Raw genomic sequence first — 25395 nt, forward strand, 5'->3', positions numbered from 1 at the left:
AACCAGCCAGGTGCCCTTGTTCATTTTATCTTCTGAACTTTGCTCAAATCAGTCCACTTCTCTCCATAGTTTGGAGATCATTGGTGACTTTACCTGTTTTAGTGGAATGGGAGGGGCAGAAATCAGACTGATGTGGGTTGGTGCTTGGTGGGTAGGAAGCATGTAAAAGAAGACAGCAAATATAGACAACTCTTGAAAACTTTAGGCAAAGAATTCTGGAAGATTTTGGAAGATGGTATCCTTCTTTCCTTTCACTCCCATCCCCAACTTTAGTCCAGCCATGCTCCTGGGTCAGACAATTACTGGCACCAGTAAACAGAGCCCAAAACCTATTACTGAGCGTTCACAGGGTGAATTAGCAAAGAAATACCCGCAGGTGGGGATATGAAAGAATTTGCCGGGACGTAAAAGATTCCTTGTAATATTATAATTTTTTTTTAAACATTTATTTATTTTTGAGACAGAGAGAGACAGAGCATGAACGGGGGAGGGGCAGAGAGAGAGGGAAACACAGAATCGGAAGCAGGCTCCAGGCTCTGAGCCATCAGCCCAGAGCCCGACGCGGGGCTCGAACTCACGGACCGCGAGATCGTGACCTGAGCCGAAGTCGGATGCTCAACCGACTGAGCCACCCAGGCGCCCCTCCTTGTAATATTATAAAACTAATACTGCAAGGCATGAAAATGGACAGATAAAATACCCGTTTTACTGATTTCCATCCACCCCTGCTCTCCTTCAACCGGTTCTCAATACAGCTGCTAGGAATCTTTTCAAATGTAAATCTGATCATACTTAAACTCTTTTGTTCCCACCACAACCCCTGAAGTGGCTTCTCACTGCTCTTAAGATAAAGGTTAAAACATCTCTGGGCCGCCAATGGGGCATTAAATGATCGGGCTCCTGTCTTCCTCATCAGTTTTTTATTCCCTGACTCTCTGCATTCATGCTCTGTACCACAGCCACTTGAGTCTTCTTTTGGTTCTTCAAATACATCATGGTCTTTTTTATAACAAGATATTGGATATGCTGTTCCTTCAGCTTTGGATGTTCCCAACCTGTCTTTGCTTAGTTGATTAGCTCAAATATCCCTTCTTCAGGGAAGTCTTCGTTACTCGCCAAGATTGGTTAAAATGTCCAATGTACTCTCTCATGATATTCTCTCCTTTTCCTTCATAATCCTTGTCACACTTTGTGATTATATATTTGTTGTTGTGATGATTTGAGTAATGTCTGCCATCTCCAACAGGCTGGAAGCCCTAGGAACCGTGTCTCTTTTCACATCATAGAAGCCTCCACCATGATAGCATAGTGCTGGTAATTAGTAATGTGTGTGTATGTGTGTGCATGTGTATGACTGGTCAAGTGACTGGATATGCAAAGCAATGTAGACCTGGACTGTGGTGACCTCATGAGACAGCACACTGGGTGGCCGTCAGAGTACCCCATCTGCTTCCCTCAAGGATATCTCTCTGTTTGGGCCACTGTCAACTGCAACTTATAATAGGATATACCACCTACTTGTTTGGTTTCTGAATCATCTGAATCCACCCTCATTCAGCAATGTGGACTATCAACTTTCAGGGACAGACAGAACAACCCTGAAATAATTACCATTTATTCATTCGACCAATATTTATTCTGTGCCTACCCCTACTGTATTTAAACACTGTGCTGGGGTGGGGAAACACAGATGAATGAGGCCTGCTTATTATTCTCAAGGAATTTATAGTTTTGATGCACAAATATGTAAACAAATTATAACTTCCTGTTTTAAAACACTAATCTTACAAGGCACGCTCAAAGTTTTAAAGGATCACAGAGAAGAGACTGATTATCAAAGCATTCAGCAAAACCCTAGCTAGAAAAAGTGCTGTTAATGATGACTCAGGGGACACACTTTTTAAACATTCTAAGCTCTAACTTTGGACCAGTTTAGACCACAGAAAACAATTTACTAGGACACATTACACAAGCCCCTTAAAAAATAACCATCACTAGGTTGCTTTTATGTCCTTGGCTTTTATTTGGCATAACAAGAAATGTCTGTTTGAATCTTGCTTTTGCATTTATTGTTCAAATTTTGATTACTTTATTATATCATTCACTGGTTCCCAATAAGGTTGAATGAGCCACTACCTTCAGAATTAGAATTTTTAGGGGTGTCTGGGTGGCTGTTGTTTGAACGTCTAGCTCTGGATCTCAGCTCAGATCTTGATCTCAGGGTGGTGAGCTTGAGCCCCGCAAGGGGCTTCACACTGGAGGTGAAGTTGACTTTAAAAAAAAAAAAAAAGAATATTTAGCTATGGCAAAAAAATCTATGGTCTGTCTTCTCTGATGCACTAATTCCTTTTAGATGCCATGTACTATGTTTTCATTTTTGCCCTGGCAGGCAGGAAGCTCAGAACTAAGTTTCACATTCAGTCACAGACATGTTTAACTTCAGGCTGATTGCGATCTCTTTTTAGTTTGGCCCTAATGTTTTATTTCTAGTTTTCTAGCCTATGGTAAACCTTCCTTATGTCTTTAGAAAAAGAGATGGGATAAAATATAACATCTGTTATGCTCAGTCATCTTAGAATTATTTCTGCTATTTGTCAAAGATAAATTAAACAAAAAAACACTTAGCCTATGTTTGGATCTTGAGAAAAGCAACAGAATAAGGACAAAGAATGGGACTGAGGTAGCATGCCCATATTTTCCAACTCAAATCTTGGGGCACATTGATCTGGCATCTGGCTGGCCTGTTAGAAAAGAGTATCTGAAACTTGGGACCATTTTCTGGAAAACCCCAGGCTATGTTGAAGCAGACAGATCCCAGGAGGTATGGCCATTATTTAATGTATATGAATATTTATAGGAAGGTTTTAACCTTTTTTGGATCAGAGCTTCTTTGGTGAACAGTTGAAAGCATTTGACCTGCTTCCCAGTAATACATAGGCATATTCAGTTTCTGAAAGCGAAACCCTCTTGTTATCTATGTGCCTTTCCAGAATTTATCAAAAGCACTTTACAGCTGCCACTGCTGTAAAGAATTCTCATGGCCCTGAGGAAGCACTGAGCTGCCAGGTCAGATGCGGAGAGACTGGCAAATGAGTAACCAGCTTAAGTTCTTAATACTCTGACACCATTCTAGGATGATTTAAGCCAATGGGTTTTGTTTGTTTTTAACTATTTTGAGTAGCAGACCCCTTTGATGAGCTGAAGATACGGGTCACGTATTCCAAAACACACACACACAATTTTGTACACAATCTCATGGGATTGGTGGACTTCCTAACGTCCATCCTCAGGTCTCAAGTCATGCTTAAGTGAAGACTTCCTGGACTCGGGAATGCCCTTGAAGACCTTTCAGAAGGCCCCTCTCTTCCATTATGGGGACCAGAGCGGCCTAGATAGGTTTAAGTACAAGGACGTTTACCGGGCTCGGAGACACCCGACCCCCGCGCCCTCTCACCGGCCACTCCGAGCTCTCCCCTCCCCCACGCCCCTGCCGCGCAGGTGCGAAGAGCTAAGGGGCCACCCCGGCGCGACGGCTCCAGGAACTGTGGGGGGACGCCGGGTGGGGGTGGGGGATGATGGGACCCCGCGAGGGGCGGAGGCGGGGGCGGGGGCCTTCCCGAGGTTGCTTGGCTACCCGGCTCTCCGCCCAGACTGTTCCATTTCCTCAGCGGGAGGCGCCGGGGACCGGAACGTGGCTGACGGGCCTCCCAGAGCGGACCTCTTCCGGCTTTTCCCCCTCTGCCGGGCGGTGGCCAGGGCCCGTGACGTCACAGGAGGCGGGGCCAGCGCCGCTGCCGGGTGCTGAAGGCGCCATTGGAGCCGGCTTGGCTTGCGAGCTCCGCTGAGGAGCCGGAGGTTGGCCTGCAGTTGCCTCCGCGTCCGCTCCTGGTCCCTGGCCCCTCGGCGGCATGGCGTGCGGGGCGACGTTGAAGCGGCCCATGGAGTTCGAGGCGGCGCTGCTGAGCCCTGGTTCCCCGAAGCGGAGGCGCTGCGCCCCTCTGCCCGGCCCCACTCCGGGCCTCAGGCCCCCGGACGCCGAGCCGCCGCCGCTGCTCCAGACGCAGACCCCACCGCCGACTCTGCAGCAGCCCGCCCCGCCCGGGAGCGAGCGGCGCCTTCCAACACCGGGTAACCTGCGCTGCGGGCTTGGCAGGAAGCCAGGCCCAGGCATTTTCTTGGGGGGGGGGGGGCGGCTCTGGGCGCTGGGCTCATTCACCCACAGACCCCCTCTTTGCCCTCGGAAACGGGAACTGGGGTGCGCTGGGCCTTGTCGCTTCCGGGGATGGGAGACATCCGGGAGGGGTGGTGGGGCCACAGTGTCCGTTTTCGGTTTTCCTGGGGCTGGAGAGACTAGAGGGGTGGGCAGAGGAAGATGGGGATATCCCTGGCCGCTCTGGGCCCTTCCCGTGCGCGAAGCCCCTCCTGCCTTCGCTGCCCGGGCCTGCACAGAGCCGCCCAGCAGATCCAGTGGGCCATGGAAAATGGGATTCTCCTCACGAAGCCGGCCTTGAGGGTGGGGGTTGGGGGCGGGTTCCTGGGAAGGGGCCTGAGTGCGTGCTGTTCACTGTACTGTAGCTTGGATGGAGACCTGATTTCCTGAAGTCTTTAGGGACCGGAGGCCGTCGCAGAAGTCATGGAATCCGATTTGAACCTATTTCTAAGGGACTGGCCGTGTTTTTTCTAATTGTGTGGCTATTGTCTTGTACCATATGTGGCTTGAAATCGGCACGTCGTTAACTAGAATCTGTTTGAGAATCCTTAAACATACAGAGATTCCAGAAGCAGGAATTCAACTATGCGTAACAGAGGCTCTCTTTCAGTCAGGATTCCACATTGGCCAGGGAAAGGGAAGAGCTAGTGTGACTGTAAAGTTAGGACAACCCCTCTCCTCCCCCGCCCCCCCCCCACCATTGTGCAGGAATAGAGGGGAAAGTGCATCAGAATTAATATGTAGCAGTTTTAAAGGGCTCCCGGAGATGGGGGAGGGTCCTCAGAACTGGACTTGAGCAAAGTGATTTCTTTGTGTGTGTTTTTCTATTCCTCAAGCATGAGCAAAACCTTAGGACCGCCTTAATATCATTCTTTCCTTACCCCTTTTCAGTTACCGATGCCTTTGGGCTTTATTTCCTTTTTCCTCTGCATCTCCATAATGCAGATTTCAGGCCCTCATCCTCTCACAAGATTCCTGCAGTTGCCAGGCAAGCTCTCCTAGACACTGCATCTCTCTCACGTTCACCTTTCTTTATCCTGGCATTCAAAGGATTTATCAGCTATGTCTTACCTAGACTTCAACACATTTTTTTTTTCCAAACTATGCTTTTGCTCTGTTTTAAGTCTTCCATCCATTACCTGACTATCCTTGCCCCACAAGGAACTCTGTTACACTTTAAATTCCCTGATCACTTACTATTTGGAAAGCCCTATGTACTGAAGGAGATAATGTTTGCAAAAGTTTTTTTGTGAAGAGTCCTTCAAAATCAGGGGACAAAAATGCCCACTTGAAGTGATATTTTTTGTTCTGCTGTTCCTACAGACACCAAGAATAGTCTGGATTTCTCTTCTGCAAAATAGAATTAATTTCTGGGTCTCTCTTCTGCAAAATAGAATTAATACTTGCCCTGTCTTCATGGATTTTATGCAAATATCTTATTTCTTCTAATACTACCCTTTGGACTAATTCTCCTGTAGTTCACATTACAGCAACTGTTTAGTAAATGATTATGGAATGCCTTTGGAAGCTTCAGTGTTGCAGAGTGCAGTAATGGGAGTCCATTTTTATCTTAAATTTTAGTTTTGGATAGATCATGCAAACTACCTTCTTGGCGATTTATATTAAAATATCTTACTTAAAATATTTATTTGCAAAGATTGATCAGTTAAATTCCTTAATGCTCATTGGAGTATGGTTCTGTCAAGAAAGAAAGTATGAATGATTGATTATATGATGCTTTGGCTTAAGTGAAAGATGCCTTCTGGACTGAAAAGGAAGAATGGGGGGAGGAAATTTTAAGTTTTTATTTATTTATTTTGAGAGAGAGAGAGAGAGAGAGACAGCAAGTGAGGGAGGGGCAGAGAGAGAGAGGGAGAGAGAATCCCAAGCAGGCTCCTCACTGTCAGCATGAAGCCTGATGTGGGGCTTGAACTCAAGAACTGTGAGATCATGACCTGAGCCAAAACCAAGAGTTGGACCCTTAACTGACTGAGCCACCCAGGCACTCCTGCTTCACTTTAAAGAAAAGATAAGTGTCATAGCACTTTTTGTGGAAAAGGCACATAAAATTAAGTCTTTTATTGCTTAAATGAGCTAGGTGGATACCAGACATAGGAGGGTATTGCTAACCTGTAAACATGGAGTGAGTCTAGGTGCAGAGCAATTAATTGATCAAGACTTGAGAGTTGGAGAGTAAATATCCAGATTGAGGTAGCATTTTAGTTGGGTCTTTTTTTTTTTAATGTTTATTCATTTTTGAGAGAGAGACCGAGCATGAGGGGGGGAGGAACAGAGAGAGGGACACAGAATCCAAAGCAGGCAGGCTCCAGGCTCTGAGCTCTCAGCACAGAGCCCAATGGGGACTTGAACCCGCAAGCCTTAAGATCATGACCTGAGCTGAGGTTGGACGATCAACCGACTGAGCCACCCAGGCACCCCTCAGCTGGGTCTTGAATAATGTTGGGAAAAGAAAGATACCCACATTTCAAACAAAGGGAAACTGAGCAAAGGCCAGAAAACGTACAAATTAAGGATAATGTAATGCAACTGGGTTATAGTGGGAGATGGAACTGGAAACATAACTTGGGGCCAAGTCTGGGAAGGCATGGAATTCCATGATAAGAGTTTGGATTTTGGTCTGTAGCAGCTAGGAATCACTGTAGAATTTTGAGGATGGGCTTAGTCTGATATAACCTGGAAGCATAACCTCAAATAATAATAGGAGGCAAGAATTAAAGTTAACTATCCACTGTTTTGTTTTGTTTTTTTTTTTTAATGTTTATGTATTTTGAGAGAGAGAGAGAGAGAGGGAGAGAGAATCCCAAGCAGGCCCTGTGCTGTCAACACAGCCCACTGCAGGCTCGATCTCATGAACTGTGACATCATGACCTGTGCCAAAATCAGCAGTCTGATGCTTAACTGACTAAGCCACCCAGATGTCCCTAAAGTTAACCATCTGCTGTTAAAGAGAAGTTTGCATTTTCTTTTTTTTTTAAGTGGCCTTCTTGGAGAGAAAATCACATCTACTTCCTTATTTTTCTTCTCTGCATGCCATGTTTCAATTCTTGGATATGCTAGTCCTTTAACCAGCCTAAAAGTTGTATCTTTCCATTTCTTCACTTCGCCATACAGGAGGCACTTAGAGGTTTATCAAAGACCTTCTGTTCTCATGAGCATTGTCCTCATACTTGTCCTTTCTTGTTTCAAGTCTTCACAGTTCCTTACATCCTTGTATTGAATCTGGCAAGTATATGCTGGAGAATAATACGTTCTAAAGATGAAGTGAAATCTTAATAAATTCAGGGGACTTAAAATATGAACTTCATAGCATTTTTAAAGGAAAGTTTTGCTAATCCTACATTGTTAGGCTGAGGGTTAGTGAATTTAGCCACATGTAGAGCTACTTTAAGTTTGTGTCAATTCCTGGGCTGTATGTACTGTCACTTGTTATTAGAAGATTATTAAAATCTTTGATTTTGATTTTCAAAACTTTATCAGGTAGGCATTTAACATTTATATTGAAGAACTAGGCTAAAGATCCTGAATGACTTTTCCAAGGTCATAGTCACATAGCTAGGAAGAAGCAAAATGGCATTATTAACACTTAATCTCATTTAAAAAATAAAATTATAGCAGAGTATACATTAGAATAACATGAGTAGGGTGGCGATATGATTTTCTGGGTTTTGTGTTTGATAAAGAGGCTTTATTATCTGGAAAGTGGATACATATTCTACCACAAAAACGAAAAACTTGAAAACCACCTCCTTCCAGACTCTTTGTTGTCTCTAGGAATGTACTTGAAAGTGAATTTGTGTGTCCTGGATTCCCTTCAATAGCATTAGCAAATTTGGTTCAGGACTGCTTTGACTCAGAACAGTAATCTGAATCCTATCAAATATTGCCTCCTAGGATCAGAAAGTTCTTTTCTAAGCCCTGATCATCAATTCCAAGCAGTACATCTCAGGTCTTCCCATGGTCTGTGTCTGGGATTTCTGGTGTCCTCTCACCCAAAGATCTTGAGTCCCAATTGGGGCAAGAGTTTCATCTTTAGAAGGCCTGTGTAAGAGAATCCCCCTAATATGCTAGTTTGTAAAATTGTGCAGCTTAATGGAGATGAAAAGTAGCTCCTTGTTAGGTGAAGGATGAGTTTTTTTTTTTATTTTGCTGTAAGTTGTACTCGTTAATCCTAAAGCAAACAGCAGATCTGGTCTTCACTGTCACAGGAAGACAAGCAAAGGGAACTATCTGGGAGCCTTATGCTAAAATAGCTGCTCTTCTGTGTATTGTTAAAATAGCAGTAAGAGGGCATACTGTGGGAGTTCTAGGAGGAGTACTTTATTCAGTATCGACATTTTTCTTGCTAATATTAATAACATGGGGGAAGAGACAAGAAGTTTGAAGAAATGGCACAATAAAGTGAATGCTCAAAAAGTGTGTTTCTTTTTTCTTAGAACAAATTTTTCAGAACATAAAACAAGAATATAGTCGTTATCAGAGGTGGAGACAATTAGAAGTTGTTCTTAATCAGAGTGAAGCTTGTACTTCGGAAAGTCAGCCTCATTCTACAGCACTCACAGCACCTAGTTCTCCAGGTAAGCAAGTATTAATGTGGACAGACCATTTAAGAGTTTGTAAATGGGAAAAAAAACGGTAAATGCTACTTCAAATGATGGTTTCCTAATCCAGAATTGATTTCATCTAAAGCAATAAAATTGGTACAGTGTATGCACTATATTACTACTTATAAATAGTTTTGAAACCATAGAGTCATGAAATTGGAAAAAAACCTTAGGTTGATTTGATTTGGCTTCTTTCATCCACCCAGTGCAGAAGTACCCTCTGTAACTGCAGTGTCTAATATCATAGTCATTACATGAGCCACATGTGGCTGTTTTAGATTTTAGTTAATTAAAATTTAATAAAATTTTATCATGTAGTTTTCTTGGATGCAGTAGCCACATTTCAAGTGCCGAGTAGCCACATGTAGTTCTAGTATTAGCACAACTATGGGACATTTCCATCACTGCACAAGTTTGTGTGACAGCACTACCCTATAACATTGACAGGTGGTCAGAGAGGATGTGCTTAAAAATAGATTCTCAGGGTTGGAGAATCTTCATGGTCACATAGTTCAACCATCAGTCTTGCCTGCCATATCCCTGCAAATAGTTAACAGGCTAGTGTTCAAACATCTCCATTGGTGGTAAACTCTGTCCTTTTAACAGTAAAGGAGTTTTTCCTCACAAAGTATTCTACTTTTTAATAGTTCTGAGAGTTAAAGGTTACTTTTATTAAAAATCGTCTCCTTACAGAACACAAATTGTGTTGACCAGGACCTAGGGAGAGAGAGGAATAAGAGGGGAAAAGCTTAATAGGTAAGGGGTGTTTCTTTCGTGTGGTGGAAATAGTTTGAAACTAGATAAATGTTGTCCCAAAATTATTACTAAATGACACTGAATTGTTCACTTTAAAATGGTTCATTTTATGTGAATTTCACCTCAAATAATTTTTGTCTTATAACCCAAAGGTTCTCAGAACACCCTTTTAAATTGCTCTTGTACATTCATGAGTGGCAGAATTTTCTTTTTCTTTTTTTGAATGTTTAATTATTTTTGAGAGAGACAGAGAGGGTGCAAGCCGGGGAGGGGCAGGCAGAGAGGGAGACACAGAATCTGAAGTAGGCTCAGGCTCTGAGCTGTCAGCACAGAACCTGACGTGGGGCTCAAACCCACAAACCCCAAGATCATGACTTGAACCAAAGTTGGACGTTCAATGGACTGAGCTACCCAGGTGCCCCATGAGTGGTAGACCTTTCAGTGGTAATAGTTAGCAGGTCTGTCTTTAATTTTCTTTTGAGATTTTAGTAATAGAATTTTGAAGTAATAGAATATGTTATGGGTGCAGAAAAACAATACAGTGATGCCTGGGTAGAACTTTTGGTCAGGTTTCATTTGTAGAGAAGAAATTTTGGTTTTGGTTTAAGTAAAAACGACTTGTTTCAGAGTGTTAAATGGCTCATAGATTAAGTGGGCTGAAGAAACTGATTCTAGGCAAAACTCATAACTGGGCTACCAAAGGAGCTGCTGTTTTTCCCAGGATCAGGAACCCAATTTCCATGTTTTCTAGCATTCCAGTGGATGTTTTGGATTCTAACTCCATCTTAAGAACATTTCACTCTTCTTTTCCTAGATTCAAATGGGATCAAGGATGAGATATATAGTGCTTAACTGTCTCCTTCATTCATACGTCAGTGATTTTGCTAACATTTTTTCATAGTGGGCAAGTCACTTGGTCTCCTAAGCATCAGACTCCTAGCCATTTCTTTTCAGAGTCACCTGTAGAACTTAAAAGGTAGCCAGGCCCTAACCCAGAATTAAATCAGAACGTGTATTTTTTTGTAAATTCTATAGGTAATTATGATGCACTGCCTCACTTAAACAGAGGTCTAGATAATCTCCAAGGGTTTGGGTAGCTCTGTGAATCTGCTTTCTCTAATCCAGAGTAGAGGCTTTATATCAACTTTTCGTTCTTGTTCTTTACCAAGTGAGCATTGAATATGGGCTTACATTGTTCCTCCTGCTTCTCAACTTACCTTTGGCCTTACTTTGTAAAACTAATGGCAGAAGTTCAGAGAATTTTATGAAAATATTCCATGTAGAGTTGTGAAAAATAACGTTTTTCTAAACAGTTTTTGTACCTTAGGACTGTTTGCATAAAGTTATTCATTCTGAGCCTTAGAACTAGAGTGTACTGTTGAGACTGGATTTGTCTTGGGTGACCCAGCTGGTCAGTCGGTAGAGCATGCAACTTTTATTCTCGGGGTTGAGTTTGAGCTTCACATTGGGTGTAGAGATTACTTAAAATCTTACAAAAAAGAAACAAAATAGGTTTGTCTTTTGGCCAGGTACCTCCTGGATGAAGAAGGACCAGCCCACTTTTACCCTCCGACAAGTTGGAATAATATGTGAGCGTCTCTTAAAAGACTACGAAGATAAAATTCGGGAGGAGTATGAGCAAATCCTCAATACCAAACTAGCAGGTAGGCTGAGGTAGCGGCTATGCCATTGTTAATAGGGTTCAGTAAATAAGGTTTAGTTAAATGGTAACTTAGAAAAAGAGCTGGACCTCATGTAAGAAGGTTTAATGAGTTGTGAATATTGTTACTCTCTGGTGATTCTAAACATTTCATTTATACTTTTATGGAAAGGCTTTTCATTTATATTTCTGAAATGAGATAAACTAAGCTTTTCTTTTGAAAATTTTACATGTAAATAAAGGTGTTAAGTAGATTATTTGGGTTAACCTCCTTACAGGTGGTTGGGAGGAGTGGAGTATAGTCCGTATATTCAGACTTCTGGTGGGAGTCACTTGGTGGATGTGGGAAGTCAGACATCCTGTGATTCCGAGGTACATTAGAGTGAAGTTTGGAAAGCACAGCTCAGGTTAGAACAAAGGAGTTGATAGTGATGTCAACAAGTAGAGCCTTTTGTGAAAGGAAGATCTGAATCAGGAATACAAAGTAATACCCATGTAGTGAAAGGGGACAATGTTGTGATCAGAGAGATTTTAGGCAACAACTTCTTCCTGTAACAGTATTATTTCCTAATCTGGTGACCTATACCACATGGTTCCTCAGAATGTTAGAAACTCTGCCTTATATTGAGAACTGTTAAACCAACTGTTGGCTTAACAACAAAGTTAAATGGGTTTCTTTATAGTTGAGCTTCTTTGATCCTTTAATATACTAATAATGTATATTAGAAGCAGCTCCAATATATCATTTCCCTTCTGCCCTCACCCCCAAATTGTTCAGTTGACTCTGAGTCACTTCTCTGTTCATGGAGTTCCCCTTTATTTTTTTTAATTAAATTAATTAATTTTTAAAAGTTTATTTTATATTTTTGAGAGAGCACATGCATAAGCAGCAGAGGAGCAGAGAGAATCCCAAGCAGTCTCCATGCGGTCAGTGTGGAGCCTGACATGGGACTCTATCTCACAAACTGAGATCATGACCTGAGTTGAAATCAAGAGTCGGACTATTATAGATGATTAGTGACCAAATGTAGGAGCCAGAGATTTGGCTCTGGGATCTAAGAGGAAGTAAAACACCTCAGTGGCTGTTACAAAGGAGAGTCTGAGAGTAGATAACTTAAACTGGGAAGCTAGCTGTGATCCTGACATTTGATTCTTGAAAAACCAGGGGAGAATTTATTGTTATAGTATATACTGTCTTTCCCCTTACAGAACAATATGAATCTTTTGTGAAATTCACACATGATCAGATTATGCGACGATATGGGACAAGGCCAACAAGCTGTAAGTAATTGTCAAGTTTTTCTTCGAATTTTCCAAGACTTGCAGGAGCAAGATCTTGATACTGAATACCTTGTCTCCTGAGAGCAAAACCCCTGTGAAGCTAAATATTAACTAACATTAAAAAAGAAAATGTCTAGCACTGTGTAAAGCCCTTTAAATCCTCATGGAGTTTATTTAATATACAGTAAGGGAGGAACTGTCATTAGCCCCATTTTATAGGTAAGGATAACACTTAAAGAGGTTAAATAATTTGTTCAAGCTCATAAAGCTAGTAGTTCAGCCAGGATTGAAACCTAGGTAGTCTCACTGCAATGCCAATCTGTGTGTTACCTGGCTTTTCCTGCAGAAAGATAGTTTGAATTGTTAATTTATGGAAGTTAGTTCCTTAAGGTAGCTTATCAAGTGTGTGGTCAGAATTTCTTAATTCTAGACATCTTGGAACTACTGGTTACTCAAAGCATAAAGTAATAAATAGCTGTATATCTAAACTGAAGCTGAGTCAGGTTTCTTAAATTCTGGAAAACTTAGGACCTTGTAAGTGTTGACTTGTGTCTTCGTGCCGTTTATCACATTTCCCATTGGTTAATATTTTTAAAAAGCATGACACTATATTTTTAGTTTTCTTAAACTCTTTTGTTTTTATTCCTAATTTATAGATGTGTCCTGAAGCTTTCTTGCATATCTGGGTACCAGGTTTGACCTCAAGAGATGGCTGCTGTACACTTTTTGCAACTGGTTTGGTATCACATTTCAGCTCCAACTTTGCATCCTGAGAACACTTAAACGTTTCTGCAGGTCCATTTTATACAACTTGAAAGACCTTAAAACTTTCTGGTTGCCACAAGCATATCTTTCTTTTCTGCTCATCCAATAAACAGCTGTGCCCTACTGTGATAGATTTTCCAAACAAAAATACCTGGAGCAGCAGTTTAGCAAAATATGCCCTCACTGGCACTCAGCAAATGGAGATTCCCCAAGCACAGTTCTGTAAGAAGTGTGTGTGTGAGTGTGTGTGTGTGTGTGTGTGTGTGTGTGTGTGTGTGTGTATTTTAAGTTATTATTTGTATTGTGCAAATTTTTTTGATCTTGGGGATTCTGGCTGTGAATTTGATGCACGACAATTATGGTTAAAAACATTTGCTTGGTCTACAGAAGATCATTAATGTTTTGTGACCATATAAGTTGTAATGGTGGATTGTTTTATGTGTAGGTATTATTGTTAAATACAGGGACTGTTTCCAGGCACAGAATATGAATCATAAGTTAGGATGGACATTAGATGTGATTATGATGACATAGCAAAGGTCTGTGGTCCTAGGTCTACAAATGCGTGGTGAGGAATTAGGACAAACTGGAGACGGGCCGTTTGACATGTGGACTCTGCCCAGCCGTGTTGAAAAATATTGACTCCAAGCCTTAAAATACCCACATGGAGTCTGTGCTCACCTCATTCACACAGAGAGCTCCCTGGACACTGAACCTCTAAAAAGAAAAAGTCTCCCCTGGAGCAGGAGCATCAGGGTTTTCTTGGGAGCACGACACAGGTGAGCACGGGGCTGGGCCAGCCCCTGGTGGCACTGCTACTTGGGAGGAGCCGCTTCGCCTTTGAATCGGTTATTACAAACAGAATTAGGATCCTTTGGTCAGGTTCCCCCAAATTCTTTTTAGGAGGTGACCACGTTCAACTGCTTGAGCTTTGTTTTGGCAACCCCCTGCCCAAAGTTGCTTACAGACTGTTCTTCACCTTGTTCCGAGACCGAGGAACAGAAAGTAGCCTCTGTTTTGAGGAGGTGGAAGTTAAGTATACATTTATTTTTTACTGTGACTTGTTCAGGACCACATTTTACAAAATGCCTTGTTTCCTTTATCATTGTTTCTGGAAAGGAGAGTTCTATTAAGATTGTTTTAGTTTGAATATAGAATAGTTTTATTAATTAGGGCTTATTTTGAAAAATTCTGAGTTTAATTCAAATGTACGCCAGTACCTTCCAAAGTAAGGTAATATTCAGAGACAGTCGTTCTGATCAGATGGCTTAGAGAAATTCTGGAATATTCATATTCGAAGATTCCTTATTAATGAATGTCTTTGACTTAAATCTAACCAAAAACTGCAACATTATTCTTTGTACATTTTCATTATATAGTGTTAACAAGCTTAGTTGCAAACAAATAAAATACTTAAGCTATTTGTTTACCTTGCCTTCTTAATACTGTGATAATGTTTATTAATTCAAGTAATTTATGGGAGGCTGCTATAACCATTTCCCCAGTAAAACATTACATTTAAGATTTATAGACTTTTTAAAAAGCCCATTAGTGATCTTTTAATAATTAAAGCACTATTTTACTTCATATTTGAAGGGTAGTTTGTTTCATCTCTTCTTTTTCCAGGGTAGTTACTTGTTCCTGGAAGAGGAGCATAGCAGTGGCTGTCATGGGAGTGGCCTTACAGTGGGATAGTCACACCAAAACAAGGGTAGGGCAGCCTTGGGAGCCATGAAAAGTCCTGAAAGGAGGACAGGAATAGGGAATACTGCTGCACTGAAGTATTGTTACAGAATCAGTGTAATCAGTGACATGCTTGCTCGTTCACTGTTGCAAGTGTCAGCCCCGTTCCCACTAAATACTTCTGGCTGGGAGGTAGGGTAAGTTTCTATAAGGAAACTGATAGACACTCTCACTGCACCCAGTGTTGTTAGGCTGTTACAGTATGGTTGCCCTTTGGGGCCATAGGGTAAGACCACCATGGCTGGGTTTTAGAATCTCCTCAAAAGGGACTAGACATGTTTGTTTAGTGTTTTATCCAGAGAAGAGACAGTTCCTAGGACAGAAAATGAGGACCTATAATGTAGGCCTTAGAGTAGCAAAAGGAGTTTTTCTCCAGAGCTTGATTTCTAGAGCTTATTAAACACGGGCGTTGCCAGGTAGGGAAGCGTCTTTGTCCCATGGAGGTAGGTCAGTGTCCAGGGAAGAAGTTGATCTACAGAGATCTATAACAATCGGCCAAGACCTGTGGTCTCAGAACAGCCATATCTACTGAGCTAGTTAAAATTTTTGGTTTTAATTCCATTTGTTACCTTCTTTTGGTAAAATCTTAAGCTGAAGGGGAATGAAAGGAGTAAGTGTTCACGCTTAGGTCAGAGGAGTACAGGGGAGATGAAGGTTCCTGAGATGGAGATGACTGTTAAGAGCTCCCCAAGGAGAACAACATCAGGGAGTATAAGAATTTGGGCCAGCCTCTCAAACGTGGTGAATCTTCTCTGCCCGCCAGGGAGGATTGGTTGGCTTGTGTAGTAGTTAAAGAATGGCCTTTGGATGTGTGTAGCCCTAGAGTTTTAGTTTGTTACGTCAGCCTTGCCAAGCTACTGAACTTTGTGAGCCATAGTTTTCTTGTCTGCAAAATGAGGGTTAATTGTATGTACATCATTGGGTTTTGTTTTCAAATGCGAGATTAAATTAAATAGCCCATGTGAAGAAAGTAGCCACAGCCTGGGACACAAAATACGCATTTGAAACTGTTAATAGCAGGTTTCTTTACAGTGGTCTTCATCAGATCTGAAGGCCAAACCTTCCTTTCTGCAGCAGCAATTCTCAACTTTCCAGTATGAATAAATAGCCCTTTGTTAACCTCAAAATATCACATTCTCTAATTAGAATTTGTACTTTTAAGTGTTTGACTAAGAAAACAATAAAAGATGAATGACAAATGAATTCAGTAATGCCTTGCGGTGAATCTGTATTTTGTTATTCACTATAGCAGGGGTCAGCAAACTAAGGCCTGTTTTTGTGAATAAAGTTTTACTGAAATACTGCCACACCTATTTGTTTGCATCTGTGGCTGCTTTTCACAGTTTGCAACTCCAGAAACAGTATGGGCCACAGAGTTGAAAATACTTTCTCTGGCTCTTCACAAAAAAGTTTGTGGGCCCTTGCAACTGTAGCACTGATACACATTTGAAAAGCTCACAAACAAGGCAAACTTGGTGCATCATGGATTGGTGGACCAGTACCTTAATTTGTTATCTCTAGGGGAGTTAACACCTCAGGTTGTGGCATGATTTTTTAAAAAAAAAAGTCTCTGCTTACAAGTGATTGCTAAAGTGGATATCTTAACAGAAAAAGCTAATGAAGTTTTCAAAGCAAGGATTCTCAAAGATGGGGACAGGGAACATGCTATTGGGTGTGGATGCTTAGGATGACTTTTATTTTTAGCATAGTTAATTTTGAAATTGAGATACAAATGTGGGTGTAGGAATTTTATGATTATCAGAAGATAGCATAGGTTTAAAAATAAGTGTTGTTCTTAAGGAACAGTGACTTGATTGCTGCCCTAGTGATTATTTCCTTGAAAATGGCTTCAGAGAATGCTATAGTCTACAGGTACAGTTAAACTGGACCTTGAATAATGTTGACACCTTCAGGAAGAAAGCACGTTTACTTAGGGAAAAATCTCCAGCTACTCACCCCAAATGATACTTTCAAATAATTAGCACTTCATTGTAGGGAGGATTGGAAAATTACCTAAATTTGTCTAAAATTTAAGTACCTGAAGTCTTAATGTTCTCTTGTGTTTACTGATTGTTGCTCATAGTGTCTTGTCTCTACATGTGCCAGGTTATCTATGAGCTGAATACTATATTTGAACAATTAATTATAGGAATAAACAGGATAAGGATGAGGCATCTACCTCTAGAAGGATTTCTGGTTGCCTTTACCTGGGAATATTACCAAACCTTAATTCATACTGAAAGCTGGAGGTTCCCTAGATCATCCAGATGGCACACAACCAGGTCTCAAGTCAGTGTGAAGACCGATTTACTTTTGTTTCATCTGTATCTTAAACGTGTAATACTTTGAAATCCCAGTCTGTGATGGGGGTTCCCACCTTTAGCTGGTCTTAGGTTTTGATTTTTGTCCCCTTCAGTCCATGAGGCTTCTGCAAGTACAGTGCAGGTATCCAGGGGCGTCTTCCAGATTGACAGATGCCTTAATAGAAAGCACAGCTTTGAGTTGTAAGCTTTCTGGGTTTTCAGGTTTTGGCTCAGTAATTCTTTATTACCTAGTTAGCCTTTTTTATGCTTTTAAGAAAATAATTTTTATATTTCAATTGCTTTTTAGTTGGTCTTAGCAATAGGCTAATCCAAACTTCCTGATGCTCAATTTCTGGAAGTGCAAGTTCCTGTGTTTTTTGTCTCAGAGCTTTGGTGAAGGTGCTTAATGTAGCTTGGTACCCAACATGCCTTCATGTTAATGGAAGATAAGTAGGGAAAGACATGTTTATACTGGCTTTGAGTGTTTTTCCAATCCTTCGGCAAGCATTACTGTTGTCTTCTAAGTTCTTTATTTGTGAAGGGCAGATATTTGAGTTTTTAAAGACCGACAGGTTTTGTAAGTAGCCCTAGTCGGTCTTATATCCACAATACCTGGTATGGAATTAATATACATAAATGACTTAGGCATTCGGATCTTGACCTCCGAGAGTCAGAGTCTAGCAAGGAATGTAAGGCAAGGTAAAAGTGCTAAGTGTTGTGTGAATGGTACAGATAATGGACTAAGGAAAGGAAGAGATGGTTCTAAGTAATAGGGATCAGAGAAGTTTTCATTTGGGGAGGTAGAGCTGGAGCAAGTTTTCAAAGGATGAATAAAGCTCAGGCAAAAATAGGAATTGGGGGCTTGAAATGAGCAAAGGCTGGGTGGTGGGAACTCATGGTGGTATGCAGTGAGGACATTCTTGTTTAGTCGAAATAGAAAACTTGTGGATCCCAGGAAGAGAGCTTGAAGCTAGGTAGTAGGGGCTAGATGATGAAGGGTTTTGACTAGTAGGCATTTAGCCGTTAATCTGTGGGAATCTGGAGAGTTTGGAGGAAACTAATTCAGGAGTAAATATAAGACAGAAGGGCAAATACCAAACTAGAGAACAGGTTGACCAGTTAAAGAGTCTTTTTTTGGTCTAGAGATAACAAAGGCCTATACATTGATTGGGAAGGATGATTAAACATGGCTCTGGTTTTGCCTGGCTAAGAAGAGCATGGTCCTGGGGTGCCTGGGTGGCTTGGTTGGTTAAGCATTTGATTTTGGCTCAGGTCGTGATCAATCTCATGATTCATGAGTTTGAGCCCCACATTGAGGTCTGCACTGACAGTGCAGAGCCTGCTTGGGATTCTTTCTCTGCCCCTCTCATGCTTGCATGCCTGTTCTCTCTCTCTCTCTCTCTCTCTCTGTCTCTCTCTCTCTGTCAAAATGAATATATAAACTTAAAAAGAAGAGCATGATCCTTATGAAGGCTCTGTCTAGTCTCATTTTCCCTCTTCACAGAGACAGACTTTGAAAAGATCCTTTTTCTTTTGGTTTGGCTTGTCTTTGCCCCTCGCTTAGCTAATCCAGCCCAGTTCCATAACTGCTGCTCTGGGGTTTTTTTTTGTTTGTTTGTTTGCATAGATTCTCTTAAATCTATCTCGTAAAAGCACTTTACATGGATTATTGAGAAATTTTCCTGAAAATGTCCCCTGCACCAACTCAGTCTGTCATTTTTAATGGTGCTCCCATTCCATTGCCTGGAATTAAAGCCCTTCTTACTTGACAATTACCCACTCAAGTGGCAGTTGTCTTTCTGCCCCCTTCTTCAAGGCAGAGTTACCTGTTCATTTGATAAATGTTAATCGAGCACCTACTATTTGGCAAGTACTGTTCTGGGCACCAGGAATATACCACTGAGCTGGACTTGTGCTTATATTCTTATGAGGTAAAACAGGCAAACTAGTAAAACAAGTTAATCCAAGATTTAAAAGTGTTTAGGGGTGCCTGGGTGGCTCAGTTGGTTAAGTGGCCAACTCTTGATTTCAGCTCAGGTCATGATCTCAGTTTGTGGGTTTGAGCCCCGCATTGGGCTCTGTGCTCACAGCACATATCCTGCTTCGGATTCTCTGTCTTCCTGTCTCTACCCCTTCCCACCCCTCTCTCTCAAAAATAAATAAATGTTTAAAAAATAATAATAAAATAATAAAGTGTTCAAAGAAATAAAACGGTAATGTGAGTAACTAGGTGCCTAAGTTGGATTGTAAGGAAGTTCTAAGGAGGTGTACTCTTACATAGTACTTCATTTCAGCACTTCATTTTATGCCTTTATAAAGCTGTATAATGCATTTATGTGTCTACATGACTCTTTCACTATATTGAGCAGTTATCAGCACCTTGAGCTCCTCTCTCTGTTCGTGGCTTTTTTCTTTAAGATTTATTTTTTATTTTTAAGTTATCTCCACACCCAGCGTGGGTGTTGGATTCACAACCCTGAGAGTAAGAGCCAGCCAGGTGCTTTATTCTTGGCTCTTAAGTGATGAGTGACTAAATGATGTGGCTACTCCTTCCCTTTTCCAGTCAATCAGTACACTACCTGAAACTCTTCTTTGACTGTCAGATCAAGTAATTTTAAGCCTTTGGTGGGTTCTGTCTCTGCAGCCAGGATTACGAGAGATGTAGTCCTTACCCTAGAAAAGCTCACAGTCTATGGGAAGAAATGTGATAAAACTTGCTTTCTTAAGTGTCTGTGCATCTGGACAGAGAGATCAGGGTGTTTCCTGGGGAAGACTACTCAGCTGCCCTGGCAGGTTCCCTCCAGGTAGTTTACCCTGATCTGTACTCAGGAAGGTTGACTCACTAATAAATCTGTATTGGTCTATAAAACCAGACTCCAGTGTGTTCATTTATTTTTATTTTAAGTCTGCTCTGTGTCCTATGTGGGGCTTGAAGTTATGACCCTCAGAACAAGAGTCTCCTGTTCTACCGAATGAGCCAGCAACGCACCCCTCCAGTGTGTTAACTTAACGATGATAAATACGTCAGGTACAGTAGACTACTGCCATTGGCCTTAACAGTGTGGTTTCTTCATGCAATCATACCGCTTGGGAAACCTAAAGTCAAGGGGCAGCTTTACGTGTCCGAATGAGGGGAGTTAATTCTACTGATGGAATGTTTGCCAATATTAAGTTACACCTATCACCATGAACCTGGCACAGCCATCCCACTTAAAGTTATGCTTCATTAGTTCCTGGTCCTGTTGCATCTTCAATTTGGTATCTTCTCCACCCTCAGTCCACACATTCATTTTTAGTTCTAAATGATGCCTCTGGTTTCCAGTATATTCCAAGCCATCCTATGCTTTATTTTTTGTAGTAATCGCTACACCCAAGGTTGGACTTGAACTCACAATGCCCAGATCGAGTCACATGCTCCACCCACTAAGCCAGCAAGCCTCTGTGTATTGGCGCTTTTGTATCTATCACATAGCTGGGGGCTTCAGGGTGAGAGTGGGGGAAAGTTTCCCAACCATCTTCCCCAACTGTAGCAGTGGTATCAGATACAGGCCTGAAGTTCCCAATGTAGTTCCCAATGTTCGAAGAGTAGTGTTAAAGCTTTTCTCGGATTATGACTAAGGGGTGATACCGGGGGCTTAGATTAGGTCATCAGGCCATTCTCATGCGATGAAATTGGGAGCAAGGCTCTACTAGGTCAGAACAAATAGCCGTGATCGCCCCGGCGAACGCCTAGTCGTATTTCACTGGGTCTCTGCGCCTCGGCTTCCGGAACACCAAATGGAAGAACTGGACTGCTCAGGCTTCTGCACATAAAGTTCTTTGACGTCGTCCTAAAATCACATTTCCCCGAAACAGAATCCGCAGAGCAAGTTAAAGGGAAGGAAAACCGAGCACCTAACAGAAGCGACCACGGACCCCTACAGAGAAAACTACGTCACTTACAACGTAAAGCGAAAGAATCCTGGAGGGCGCGCGTACTCACCATAGCAACGGCGCGGGCTCAGTTCTGGCGTGGGATTTCTGGGAGTTGTAGTTTTTCAATGTATGCCGTGTATACAGGAAGACCTGTCACAGGCACCCTTGCGCGTGCGGTGCTGTTACAGAGATATATGCATGGTCCAGTGCAGGGGGCCGGCGTATAAACAGTCAACAGTATCTGCAATGGAAGTCTACAGGGCTAGCGGGACTTCAAGAAAGTCCTAGTAAATGCCTGAGGAATTCGGGAAGCTTTCACCAGAAAACGCTGGAGGGGCGCATGGGTGGCCGGCTTCAGCTCAAGTCATGATCTCATGGTTCCTAAGTTCGAGACCCACACATCGGGCTCTGTGCTGACATTTCAGAGCCTGGAGCCTGCTTCAGATTCTGTGTCTCCCTCTCTCTCTCTCTGCCCCTCTCCCGCCTGCACGCTCCCACTCTCTCTCTCTCTTAAAAAAAAAAAAAAAAGAAAAAAAATACACTTAAAAAAGAAAAAAAGAAAATGTTCGCTAAATGGTCTGGGCAGATTAGGCATTCACCTGGGAGGCAGTGGGTAGGTGGCAGCGAGCTGGTGGAATTGTTCCAGGCAGAAGAAACTGCTCCTACAAGGTTTGGAAGAAAGAGCAATTCTAGATGGCTGAGAATACGAGGAGGTTGAAAAGCAATTGTATCTGAGGATTTAGAAATGGGAAGAAATCATCGAGGGATCTTGAATGCCAAACCCAGTAATTTGAACATTTTCTTGAATACAATTACACCTCACACACAACCCAAGCAGTATGAATGTCCCCGTACTTCGCGTTCTCCCTTGTTTTGTCCATCTTTATCACTTGCTACATCATTCTGTGTCTTAGTCCCAAGAACTTAATAAGGCCCACAGTATATGATATGAGCTCAGGAAGTATCTTTGAATGATCGGTTTTGAGTTTTAGAAAAGCAACTGGCAGCAATAAGGAGAGTGGGTAAGAAGGGAGAAAGGCTGGATGTAAAAAACCATCAGAGTTCCAAGTAAATTTTTTTCCCCACCTTCAAATTTCCCTCTATCCATGGGTTGAAATATGGCACATCAAGCCATTTCCAGTGTGGGTCTCGTTTGGCCCCAGCACTTAAAAAAATTAGTTGCCCTGCAGTTTAAAAGTGGTCGGTTTCAGTGCGCCCGGGTGGCTCAGTCGGTTAAGCGTCTAACTCTTGATTTCCACTTAGGTCGTGAATTCACAATTTGTGGGATTGAGCCCCGAGACAGGCTTTGCGCTGACAGTGGGGAGCCTGCTTGCAATTCTCTCTCCCTCTCTCTTTGCCCCTCCCCTGCTAGCACATGAGCACTTTCTCTCTCTCTCAGAATAAATAAACATTTAAAAATAAATAAAAGTGGTAGGTTTCCAGGGCACCTGGGTGGCTCAGTTAAATGTCCAAAGCTTGATTTCGGCTCAGTTTCATGACCTCACAGTTCATGAGTTTGAGCCCGGCAGTGGGCTCCATGCTGACAGTACAGAGCCTGCTTTGGATTCTCTCTCTCCCTCTCTGTCTTCCCATCCCCACTCTCTTTCTCTCTCTCTCTCTCTCAAAATATATAAATAAACTTAACAAAGTGGTAGCTTTCACATTTAAACAATAAAAGATTTCTGGCTTCTCTTGAAAAAGTTGAAGCTTTGACAATTTGGAGCCCTGATATTTTCAACAGCTATAGGACGGAGCAGAGTAGCTGCAGCTGCCTTCAGACAGGACAGACCCTCTCCAGTTCATCACATTCCACACCACTATTTCCATCAGTCAAACTGAAGCCAAATACCAGTTGCCATTTTCTATGGTGCTTCTGTTTTTATTTCCTTATAGTGCACTTTTGTTTGGCCTTGGCGGTATTTGAGTGACGCATCTTTGTACTAATCCTGCCTGGTATCCGAGGGGTGATACAATGAAATTAGTATTTTAGAAACATTCAGTGCAAAACAGATTGAAGTGAGGAGCTGCAAGGCAGAGAGGAAGAAATAAATTGGCAACCTGTTGAAGGAGTATTTGAATTAACGGCCAGTAATTAATGAAAGATTGGATGAAAGTTGAGGCAAAGGCAAAATACAACTTCAGAGTTTCCTGTCTGAATGACCAGGAAGATGCCACCAATATAAACAAGAAAGTGGAAGAAGTGGAAAGTGGGATGGCTATCAGTAGCATCTTGCTATCTCCACTATTTTCTGGGCAAGGGCCATGAATGATTAATTCCATAATCTTCCAGTATTCTGCTGGACATGCGTTAGGTGCTCAGGAGATTCCAGTTGAATTGAAACTCTGATCTCAGTTGGGGGGGATATATATATCTGATGGGCTAGGGGGAGCAGAGGGAGAATTGGAATGCTTGAAAGAAACCAATTAAGTTGTGAGACTTTAGGAATTTTCTCTAGAGTGGGTACTCCTGGGACTTGGAGGCAGTTCACCTGTTTTGGGGAAAACTTATGCCAAAATCCTGAAGCAGAGCAAGAATTTGGTATGTAGAAATGGAGACAGGGTGGGAATAGTGTCATTCCAGGGGAAAGGGGGGAAAATCAGAGACTGGGTGGCAGAACTTTTCCAAGAATACAATGGAACAGCAAGCTCTTGGGTGGGGGATTAAGCAGAGGATTTTGGACAATGAGGCTGGGAAGGGTGGAAGGCTTGACTTCTTTAAATGTTTTTGAAAGCACATCACTTAAAATGAGAATAAATATTCAGCCCAAACCTCAAACACTTATTTTTTAAGTTACTTATATGTACAACTGCAGTAATGTTATGTACTTTATAAAGATTAACATCAAAAAATAGAAATTAAAGGGGCATCTGGCTGTCTTAGTTGATGGAGCATTGGGACTCTTGATCTCAGAGTCATGACTCCCACTTCAGGCATGGAGTTTATGTAATAAGTATATTAAAAAATAGAAATTAAAATGATTAGATTAAAAAAGTATTTGAGTATTTTCTTCCCTCCCACCTGGTGTATCATATCACACACACCACTTCCAAGGCCCTGCTGTAATCAGAGAGCCACTGGATGTTCTGAAACACAGGAGGGGCACGGTCTCTTTCACTTTCTTGAATCTGCAAACTTTATTTATTTTTAATTTTTTTTTTAAATTTTTAACGTTTATTCATTTTTGAGAGACAGAGCATGAGCGGGGAAGGGGCAAAGAAAGGGAGACACAGAATCTGAAGCAGGCTCCAGGCTCTGAGCTATCAGCACAGAGCCCAACACCAGGCTGGAACTCACGAACTGCGAGATCATTACCTGAGCTGAAGTCGGACGCTCAACCGACTGAGCCACCAGGCACCCCGAATCTGCAAACTTTAGAAATTGAGATATTAAGGAACTGTGATTTTAAATAAAAACTAAAAACAAAATAATAAAGAACTGTGATTACCTTGGAGAGCTTTCCATGTGCCTGGAACCGCCTCATTGTTTTACACTTAACTCATTTAATCCCCAAAGGAACCCTAGGCTGTAGGTACTTTTATCTTTTAAGATGATATTTTTATTTATTTATTTTTTAAGGGCTGACCTTTAATGTTTATTTATTTATTTGAGACAGAGAGAGACAAAGTGTGAGTGGGGAGCGGCAGAGAGAGAGAGAGAGAGAGAGAGAGAGAGAGAGAGAGAGAGAGAGAATCCGAAGCAGGCTTCAGGCTCTGAGCTGTCAGGACAGACGCAGGACTGGAACTCCTTAACTCTAAGATCATGACCTGAGACGCTGTTTTTTGCTTTACCGACTGAGGACCAGGCTCCCCAAGGTATTTTTCTTTTAAGATAAGAAAACTGAGGCACTGCAAGGTTAAGGCACTTTCTTAGAGTCGCACCGAAATGGTGAAGCTAGAATTTGAATCCACCCAGCGTTAATCCACAGCGCAAGGCCTTAACTATTACCGGCGGGGATGGGGGTGGGGAAGGCATGCTTTTTCTGTACTGTGGCCTTGGTCAAGTCCCTCACCAATCCGAGCTGTCGTGAGGGTGTTAGTCACAGGGCTGAGCAGGCAGCAGGAACACACTTAACCGCTATGCAGTGTCTACAGCTGTCATCTAGAGAGGGTCACTTTATGCCTGGTCCGTATCATCAGAGG

The 25395-nt window shown here is 42.1% G+C and overlaps 1 protein-coding gene and 2 long non-coding RNA genes across 3 annotated transcripts; 1 reads left to right on the forward strand and 2 right to left on the reverse strand.

The window, feature by feature from the left end:
- Window positions 1–2042: 2042 nt before the first annotated feature.
- Window positions 2043–3734, reverse strand: LOC121026900 (uncharacterized). Its single transcript, XR_005788485.1, has 2 exons — window positions 3455–3734; window positions 2043–2271 (listed from the first exon to the last, which is right to left on the reverse strand). It is a non-coding gene; the product is annotated as an uncharacterized LOC121026900 (long non-coding RNA).
- Window positions 3735–3786: 52 nt separating this feature from the next.
- On the forward strand, window positions 3787–16240 carry AKIRIN1 (akirin 1). The gene is made up of 5 exons (XM_040469709.1): window positions 3787–4128; window positions 8665–8805; window positions 11118–11252; window positions 12458–12529; window positions 13186–16240. Exons 1-5 carry the CDS (start codon window positions 3909–3911, stop codon window positions 13194–13196), a joined length of 579 nt encoding a protein of 192 aa, XP_040325643.1. The 5' UTR covers window positions 3787–3908; the 3' UTR covers window positions 13197–16240.
- Window positions 16241–17327: 1087 nt separating this feature from the next.
- On the reverse strand, window positions 17328–25378 carry LOC121026901 (uncharacterized). Its single transcript, XR_005788486.1, has 4 exons — window positions 25266–25378; window positions 21855–21917; window positions 21323–21496; window positions 17328–17515 (listed from the first exon to the last, which is right to left on the reverse strand). It is a non-coding gene; the product is annotated as an uncharacterized LOC121026901 (long non-coding RNA).
- Between the last annotated feature and the right edge of the window lie 17 nt (window positions 25379–25395).

Source organism: Herpailurus yagouaroundi, unplaced genomic scaffold, assembly GCF_014898765.1.
Source record: "Herpailurus yagouaroundi ecotype Mexico unplaced genomic scaffold, PumYag 77, whole genome shotgun sequence".
NCBI classification, from domain to species: Eukaryota; Metazoa; Chordata; class Mammalia; order Carnivora; family Felidae; genus Herpailurus; species Herpailurus yagouaroundi.

Bases quoted from the DNA above. Each gene is read 5' to 3' on its own strand.
- AKIRIN1 (XM_040469709.1), top strand. From the start codon at position 3,909: ATGGCGTGCGGGGCGACGTTGAAGCGGCCCATGGAGTTCGAGGCGGCG. The intron at 4,129-8,664 runs GTAACCTGCGCT...CTTTTTTCTTAG, and splicing joins GCGGCGCCTTCCAACACCGG to AACAAATTTTTCAGAACATA. The intron at 8,806-11,117 runs GTAAGCAAGTAT...TCTTTTGGCCAG, and splicing joins CACAGCACCTAGTTCTCCAG to GTACCTCCTGGATGAAGAAG.